This window comes from Oryza sativa, chromosome 10 (assembly GCF_034140825.1).
Source record: "Oryza sativa Japonica Group chromosome 10, ASM3414082v1".
Classification (NCBI taxonomy): domain Eukaryota; kingdom Viridiplantae; phylum Streptophyta; class Magnoliopsida; order Poales; family Poaceae; genus Oryza; species Oryza sativa.
This window is the reverse complement of record NC_089044.1, coordinates 15,015,415-15,024,615: the sequence shown is the minus strand read 5'-3', so window position 1 is coordinate 15,024,615 and position 9,201 is coordinate 15,015,415. Positions and strand designations below refer to the sequence as shown.

The following is a 9,201-nucleotide window of genomic DNA, read 5'->3' as shown; positions in this document are numbered from 1 at the left end:
CAGGGTAGGGTAGTAGATAGAGAGACTATTGTTGTTAATGACTACTTCAAGATGAGGAAGGAAGAAGTCGATAGCAATTGCCAGCTTGCTAGCGGCACACACAAACATATGCACTGGTATGATACTCCCTCCGTTTTAAAATGTTTGACACTGTTGACTTTTTAGCACATATTTGACCGTTCTTCTTATTAAAAAAATTTATGAAATATGTAAAATTATATGTGTACATGAAAGTATATTTACCAATGAATCAAATGATATGAAAAGAATAAATAATTACTTAAATTTTTTGAATAAGACGAATTGTCAAACACGTACTAAAAAGTAAACGGTGTCAAACATTTTGAAACGGATGGAGTATATTGCGCGTGCCTCGTGGGTAGGATCAGAAGGAAGCAAGGATTCTGGGGCTTTGCTAATCGAGCATCCTTTCTTCTCCGTCGTCTGATCTGCTCTTCGACAAATCACGGTCGTCCGTGTGGCCATCCTGTGCTCACCAGGCGCCGTCCGATCCCGACCGTCAATCGGCCTTGGTCGATCCTAGCCGTTCGTCCCTGCCAATCCTCCCGGTGGACCGGGTTCACGATGGACAACCATCTTCCAGTTGTTGATGCTTGGGACCCACTTGTCACCATCGTCACCGGCTTCGCCACGGCTGATGCAATAAGTTTCATTTATTGCATCATAAATCGATATATCCTTGTCTCAGCACTTTTGAAATTAATAACTAATTCATGTAAACTCTAAAATAGATTATTCAACTTGCAAGATTCATTTAAATTCAAGATCTACATGTTTGTTTATTTTTATATACGGTTTTATTTCGCTTTTATTAGAGTTTTTTCTCGTTTTGCGTGCCAACGTGTTAGAATCCACAATCTCAGAAGACCGGAAAAGGGTTCAAGAGATTAATCGAAGATGCCAGACAAAGTGACATATTTCTCCTTGAACAGGTTGAACCTACTTTGTAAAAATGTTTTGTCGTTTACAAATAAAATGCATGCTCTGTTAATTACTCGATGTTGGCTAGGGCTGCTTGCCCTTAGCTCAATCAACTCGTGAGCAGCTCGCAAAACATCTCAAGTTGACTCGATATTTTAAACCCATTGAAACATCAGCTCAACTCGTTTAGAAAACTCAATGAACTGAGCTGAACCCAAGCCACGAGCTTTTCGTCTAGGTCCGTATACACTACACAATTCCTACTACACAATTCCTGAGTTCATGTTGGTAGTAACTAAATTATACATGAATTATACATGCTATCCCCCTGCACCATCACATATTAGTTTCTTTGCGTATATATATCTGACTAGAAAACTGTCAGTGCGGCAACGGGTAAATATGTTTTTTATGGTACAATAACTATTAAGAGTCGAGTAACAAATTAAAACATTGGGATCGCTATACATTATAATTGAAAACGTTAACGAAATATTTTCTTGGTTTTGGGCAAAAAGCCAATTTCTTCGTTCCTTTTAACCCAGCCCAGTTCGTTACCTCCTCCGCTCAGCCTGCCTCCCTTCGGCCCAACCTACAAGTGGAGCCATAGGCCCAGCTAGCACAACCAAACTGGTGTCTTTGATAGTGTCGTACCCATATGATTCCGGAACCGATCCTCCCCACCAAATCTGTCTGGATATTTGTTGATCTCTCAAAATTGGTTGAGAGCTTCTTAGCCACTCAATCTCCTCTTTCCATTTTTTCCAAAATCGGAACAATCCGCAAAATTGGAGATAAAAACAGCCTAGAAGCTCGTCGACCGCCTATCATTGGCGACTGTTAATTGGAGATTAAATTCGGTGAATTAAGGCCAAACTGAAGGGAAATCATGGGACAAATGATGAGGGAGGAGCGGGGAATCGACTTAAGACAGATCAACATGGTGGTGGCGGTAGGGTTTGGCACGCGCAGTGGCTGGAGGCACCCTGTGTGCTAGCGGATCGAATCAGATGAGGACGACGTTCGGAAAAACAGAAACATTGCTATTTTTTATTAGGTATAGATATAGATAGGTATGATCTATTAGCTTAACTATCGTAGATAAATAATAAAAGTCTTATAAAATCAAGCTCGTTAGAAGCTCGAGCTTAGCCCGGTAAAGCTCACGAGCTTTAGCTCGGTAAAGTTCGTGTTGAGCTCAAGCCGAGCTCAAGTCGAGCCTGCCACCCATCAAGCTTGAGTGACTTGTGAGCCTCGCATGTTTTTCATTACAGCCCTAGCGATTCACTATGGCCTAGTTTAGTTCCCAACTTTTTCTTCAAACTTCCAACTTTTCCATCACATCAAAACTTTCCTACTCACACAAACTTCCAACTTTTCCATCACATCATTTCAATTTCAATCAAACTTCTAATTTTGGTATGAACTAAACACACCCTAGGTCAGCCCTCAAAATAAAAAATATCAATAGCAACTTCGCTTATACACTATGTACCGTGCCACCAACTAACTAGATTACACATAGAAAAACCTACTCCCTCCATATATAACAGGGAAATGCTACATAATTATTCTGACTATTCGATCAGAATGATACGTTTGATATCTGGTAGGTATCAACTAATACACCGTCTGAACAAGATGATACCTCTAAGGTATTGTCTGATATTTGGTATGTATTGGCTGATATTAAGGTATCAGGTGATATTTTAGAGGTATCATTTAATCTTAATGGGATACCACTACGTAGCATTCCTCCGCATAATATAGAGGCAGTAAAAAAAAAGAAAAGAAAAACTCATGAGTTGGAAGGGTCCCATCTCATCGTGCCGGTGCTCCATACCAATTTTCTCGAATCTACAAATACACAGGAGACGACCACCAGCCGCGTCACGGCCAAGCACACCGAAATTCCAACGAGAACCCCACGCATTATTCCGCGACGCGACCACGGGAAGACACGGGACACGGAAGAGGGGAGAGAGCGAGAGCGAGATAGAGTTCGAGTTCTACGCCCAAAACCCTAGCAAGCTCCCCCGCCCCGCCCCGCGTCTCCAGTACCTTCCAGAAGCTTCCAACCCCCCACCCCCCACCACCAGGTGAGTGGATCTCCCATTTCCCCCCCTCTCCCCGCGAGCTCGCCCCGGGCGGGGGATCCTAGTCTTGACCCGTGTGCGTGTGTGATTCATTCCGCCGCAGGAAGAGCGTGCTTGGATCGCGCGGGGGAGGCAACGCTGGCGGCGCGCAGGTGATGGCGGATCCGCCTGGCGGTGGGGGATCTAGCGCTTGCGTCTGTGAGCGGAGGGAGGCGGAGGCGGTGGTGGTGGTGGTGGTGCCGGAGCTGGGGAGAAGAGGAGGAGAGCAGCGGAGGGGAGGATGCTGAGCGTGGTGCGGGTGCACCTGCCCTCGGAGATCCCGATCGTGGGCTGCGAGATCACGCCCTACGTGCTGCTGCGGCTGCCCACCGGCGTCGTCTCCACCGACGATGTCCCGGAGGCCGCCCCTGCGGATGGCTACTTCATGCGGTACAGATGGTGAGTAACTCCTCGAGACTCTGAAAATCTTAGTTGAATCAGATGAGAGCTGTGGATTGTGTAGTTCTGCTTGCTTGATTGCTAAATGTTGCGCACTAAACTTATTGCTGAATGTTGCGCACTAAACTTTGACCAAGCAAGGGGAATTTTCGTAGCTTTGGTCAGGCAGATTTCTATGTGCTTATATAGTTGTTAAAGTTTGGGGAATGCTCATTTATTGGCTCAACTCCTTCATAAATGAAGCATAGTTGGATGTATTCAGATTAAATGGTCTAATAAGCTTATCGTTTGTTTTGTCTGAAAAATGGAGCCTTAGAGATTGTAAAATTTAGATGCGGAAACATCTATACTGCTGAGTTGGAAACATAGTTTGATGCATATGAATTGAACCGTTTGGTACATGTTTTTCAAATTGCATTATGACATATCAGGAAGCACAGTTTAGCTAATATTAATTGCTATCATGAGTGATTCATTGAAAAGTGCCATTAATTGGGTGGTTTCTGATGATAAAACAAGTGTTATTAGAACTATGGGACAGTAGCAAGTATTTTTGATATGGGGTATGTTATGATGGCTTGAGAAATGTTGTCGTGCAAGAATGTTAGTAGTATCCATCTTCGATGGAATAGGTATATAACACACTTTATGGTGTTCTGTTGGATCATCCTATAGTTCCTATTGAAAGGCCCTGTTCTATGAGTTCTATGAGTTTCTCCTCATTGTCTGTTGAGTTGTTGTAGAATTGGATCCATTACGCTGATAATAAACATGATTTTATATGCTCAAGATGTGCAAATAGCACTGATGTACACGATGCTTATAGCTAGTTTCTGTGAGCTGATAATGCAAAACACTAGCTCTTTAGGTGGCCTTTGTTGGTTTCAACACTTCCAGTTCCAATGGGATTTGGTTATAATGTTTTGATTTACTCCTTGAAGGTACCGTATACAAAGTGATCGAAAAGTCGCAATCTGCAGTGTACATCCAATGGAACAAGCAACAATTCAGTGCCTTGGTTGCGTCAAGTCAAAAATACCTGTTGCTAAGAGCTACCATTGTTCTGCTAAGTGCTTCTCTGATGCATGGCAGCACCATAGGGTCTTGCATGAGCGAGCTAGTAGTGCATTAAACGAAAATGGAGCTGAAGAAGAGGAGCTATTTGGCAGATTTGGTAGCACTGGTTCTGGGGTTCTTAGTACTACTGGTTCTGGATCGATGTCAAATCTTGGACAGAGTCCTGGTTTGAATAATGGCCCCGTGCCTTTATATCCTTCAGGCACTGATAAGAACTCGGGTGAAACTTGGTATGAAGTGGGGCGCACACGGACATATACACCAACTGCTGATGATATTGGACATGTTCTAAGATTTGAATGCGTGTCTGTGGATGCTGAAAAAAAGGTACCTGTTGGACCTCCAACTTCAATTATGACATCCCGTGTGATTCCAGCACCAACTCCAACTCCACGTCGCCTTATCCAAGTGAATGGAGATGTTTTGAGTCACTTAGATTTGGACAGCCAAACATCTTTCGGGACATTCTCAGTGCTGTCCTACAATATTCTTGCTGATGCATATGCTACAAGTGACGCGTATAGCTACTGCCCAACATGGGCACTTTCTTGGACATACAGAAGACAGAACTTGATGCGTGAGATTATTGGTTATCATGCTGATATCATCTGTCTTCAGGAGGTATCATATATATCAACTAAATTTCCCTATTAACTTTTTTGGTGATTTGTTCTATTATTTCCCCCACACAGTTACAGTTAATTGAATGCTATGCTAGATTATGGTGGTTGGGCTGCTGTTTCAACTGATGCAAATTTTCCACACTTACCTAGAGTTTTCTGAAGCTTCTTGTCATATTATGCTCTAATAATACTTGATTGGTCTCATCATTTTGAACTGAATTCATATAATAAAAATGCTAAGAAACAAAACTGCCCTAAAATAGTATTGTAGGTTGACTTCTTTGTGAAATTGAATCCATAAGTAATCTACCTTCATAAAATTAAGTTGAATCCTACTGTTTTCAGGTGCAACTGAACCACTTCGAAGATTTTTTTTCACCCGAGCTTGATAAACATGGATATCAGGCACTTTACAAGAAAAGGACAACAGAGGTATATTTGACTGCATCTGGTTCTATTATAATACGCATTTATACGCTTCAATTTCTTATTTGATTCTGCTTCATGTTTTTAAAGGTATATACTGGAGCTCCTCATGCCATCGATGGCTGTGCCACCTTTTTCCGTAGAGACAAATTTTCACACGTTAAAAAATATGAGGTACGGCCACTGCTGATTTGAGAGTGGTATGCTAATCTGCAGGCTGCAGCTATCTAATATTTCTTGTACCTGGTTGTTCAGGTTGAGTTCAATAAGGCTGCACAATCATTGACAGACGCAATTATTCCCTCTACCCAAAGAAGAGTTGCTTTGAGTCGATTGATTAAGGTATGATAAATTAATAGAAGAGGATATTGCATGCTAATTTATTCCATTGCTGACTTTTCATTATTGCTGGTTCTGTTTTCTTTGAAGGATAATGTTGCACTGATTGCGGTTTTAGAAGCTAAATTCGGCAACCATGGAACTGACAATCCTGGCAAAAGGCAGCTTCTTTGTGTGGTATGTCAACAACTCTGCTTCAGAGAAGCACTTAGATGCTAATTGTTAGCAGCATTCTGAAGGGATCAGTTAAATGTTTTCTTTGGACAACGGATTTGGACTCATTCAGGCCTCGTTTGGATGTGTCGAAATCCGAAAGCCCAGTCCATATATGCATGTATGGGATTTCAGTTCACTTTTCATGGCTTACATGTGGATGGACTGGGATTGAGGCCCATCCAAAAGATATGCCTTGGGAGAACTATGCAAGGTTTACATGAAATTAAGATGCATCCACATCTCTGAATCTTGATGCATGGCTTTAGTATTACATGTTTGTCAGGGTGACCTATCTTTAATTGACTTTTTTTTTGGTGGGGGAATGGGGGTTGGGGGTTTTATACAATTCTTCATACCGATAAACAGTCTTGACTTGATGCATTATGGCGTCATGGGGGTCGCAGGTCTCATCACTTTTTCAACTGTTCTCACTCTGCAGGCAAATACACACGTAAATGTCCATCAAGACCTCAAAGATGTGAAGCTGTGGGAGGTCTGTGCCATCACATTTTCTTTATGCTAGTTTTGTGTAACATCTTAGAATTTCAGATTGACACTGTATGGCTTTTGCAGGTTCAAACTCTCCTAAAAGGGTTGGAAAAAATAGCTGTTAGTGCGGACATTCCAATGTTGGTCTGTGGGGATTTCAATTCAGTCCCTGGGAGGTGTGTATAAATATGCTATCACTGTAGTATTTATTTGGTAAAATTATTTTGAAACCATGGACTTCTAAGTACTCAATTATGCTTTCAGTTCTCCACATGGACTTCTTGCTATGGGCAAAGTTGATCAATTGCATCCAGATCTGGCCATAGATCCCCTTGGAATTTTACGCCCTGCGAGCAAGTTAACCCATCAGCTTCCTCTGGTACAGTAAAATATATTGGTCTGGTGATCCCTTTTATCCCATGATCAAAGAACTCTTACCAAGGGTCTTGCTTGTTTGTAGGTGAGTGCATATTCTTCATTTGCAAGAATGGTCGGTGTCGGCTATGATTTGGAGCACCAGCGGAGGAGGATGGACCCTGCAACAAATGAACCACTTTTCACAAACTGCACACGAGATTTCACTGGAACGGTTGATTACATATTTTACACAGGTCAGTTCCTGGACCAGTTTATATCTGTATGCTTTGATATTATAATTTTGTAGCTTCAGTAAACATCTTTTAAGGATTACACAGCTAGTGTCATGAAACATTTAATGATGGCCCACACTTGCTTTCGTATTTCAGCGGATTCATTGTCAGTGGAGTCGTTGTTGGAACTTTTGGATGAGGAAAGTTTAAGAAAAGACACGGCCCTTCCTTCTCCTGAATGGTCTTCGGATCATATAGCACTCTTGGCAGAATTCCGGTGCAAGCCTAGAATCAGACGGTGACACCTTAGGTATGTCATAAGGGCATAACCACATTTTAATTATACTGTAGGACTGCGGTGCTCTGATTTTGCTAGTGCAAACAGCACATGGCTCAAGTAAGATTTGGTGCCTGCTTCGCTGTCAAAGTGCCACATGTGCAAATACCTTTAAATTCCAGTGGTTTACATTTGTAACAATTAAAGCTAAGAAAATTGTTTTTTGCACAATAACTCATCTGAAAGTACGCAGAAATCGTCATTCTAGTCATGTTTGTTGTTGTCCATCACCTCATTTCATCTCGGTGAAAAGTAACATAACATGTAGTGGATCTTGTCTATTATGCGCAACACACGACACCCTTTCTTCATTTGATGTTCCAAGCTGACTGACTTTCTTCAGGTCGCGAATAGATGGTTAACTTCAGCACCCATGCGGTGGAACATTCTTCCATGGTGTGTGGGACTTGAGGAGGGATGGACGAAAGCGGATCCTCGGGGAAGGACCACCAGCACCAGCAGGCTTAGGGTAGTGGCCTCATGAAAGGGAGGCTTGTAATGTTGATTACCTCTTACATTTCCAACTCATGATGTTTTTAAGCGGCCCCATTGTAATATCACTTTCTATAGAAGGAAAGATCTCCTGAGAGAGAGACATTTTTATGACAGATTCAGATGCCATCATGGCTAGGCCATTTCAAATTTTCAATCCCTTCTCTTCTAGTACTATACTGCAGTTTTTTTACCCAACCCTGATCGTGCAGTGTGTACTTGTTGGAACTTGTCAAACTTTTATGGCAAATTTTAGTTGTTGCAGGGTTGACAAATGGGGAGATGAATGGTTGGTGCTTTGGTGGGCACCTGATGTCTTGGCCATTTATACAGGTACTGTGGTTTTGCTGTTTGTACGTAGTATAGATGGTAGTTAGCCTTGGTGTCCATGTGCCACCGTGTCATGAGTTGGCTGGAACATGTTACATGTATTTGGCTTATTCTAATTTGGCTTGTCTGATCTGATCGCCACCAAACGCTCAACATTTAGGCGATGAAAACAGCGAGAGATCGCTGGAGATAACATAACCCCGTGGTGTTAATGACCATCGGGTATCAAGCTCACCAATCTTGATTTGGTCATGGACATTACTAATCGTACTCTTGGAAGTTTCTCTCTTCGTTGGTTGGTCAGGTCTATTGGGACCCACTTGCAGCGAGAGGAGTGGTGGGCCCACCCCTCGTGGCGCAGGTCGATGCTGGACTGGGAGTGACGGGCGCGAATTTTTACTTGTTTGACCCCGCAACCGCGTGATCTTCCTCCGGTGTTTTGTCGCTGACACCTGGGCCCCACCAGGGACAACATGACCGCTGCCGTGCGTGGCCGCCGGGGACCCACACCTGCGGACGTGTGCAGGTGTCCGCTAGGTCCGTCAACGGCCGTCGGGCAACGGCAAAGGATGCTTCTATTCTGGAGTTATTGCTGCTGTTTGTTTGGACGGTTTCATGATAGTCTTAAAGAAAGCTCGTTCCACTAAGAGCACCCGTAATGGTAAAGTAAGGTGCTCTCTATAAGACATGTACATCTCAGCAATAGACTAGATTAATAGTAAACCACCTCAATAGTATGTCTACATAGATATCTATAGCTCTCTAATGCATTGTCTCGTTTTTCTCTATAGACTATCTCCAGGTTA

The 9,201-nt window shown here is 42.8% G+C and overlaps 1 protein-coding gene across 2 annotated transcripts; it reads left to right on the top strand.

Annotated features, from left to right (window-relative positions):
• The first annotated feature begins 2,904 nt into the window (after nt 1–2,904).
• LOC4348610 (carbon catabolite repressor protein 4 homolog 1) lies at nt 2,905–8,222 on the top strand. Of its 2 annotated transcripts, XM_015759184.3 has the most exons (13): nt 2,905–3,041; nt 3,142–3,476; nt 4,418–5,174; nt 5,522–5,608; nt 5,693–5,776; nt 5,858–5,944; nt 6,032–6,118; nt 6,597–6,650; nt 6,731–6,822; nt 6,911–7,025; nt 7,107–7,257; nt 7,393–7,546; nt 7,917–8,222. In XM_015759184.3, the coding sequence occupies exons 2-12, from the start codon at nt 3,319–3,321 to the stop codon at nt 7,536–7,538; spliced, it is 1,818 nt and encodes a 605-aa protein (XP_015614670.1). In that variant the 5' UTR covers nt 2,905–3,041; nt 3,142–3,318; the 3' UTR covers nt 7,539–7,546; nt 7,917–8,222. The 2 variants fall into 2 exon arrangements, with proteins under 2 accessions (XP_015614670.1, XP_066160849.1); XM_066304752.1 differs by having other exon boundaries at nt 2,905–3,476.
• The last annotated feature ends 979 nt before the right edge of the window (nt 8,223–9,201 follow it).

Coding starts and splice junctions, on each gene's coding strand:
- LOC4348610 (XM_015759184.3), top strand. CDS start 3,319: ATGCTGAGCGTGGTGCGGGTGCACCTGCCCTCGGAGATCCCGATCGTG. Junction 5,945..6,031: donor CTTTGAGTCGATTGATTAAG/GTATGATAAATT, acceptor TTTTCTTTGAAG/GATAATGTTGCACTGATTGC. Junction 7,258..7,392: donor TGATTACATATTTTACACAG/GTCAGTTCCTGG, acceptor TTCGTATTTCAG/CGGATTCATTGTCAGTGGAG.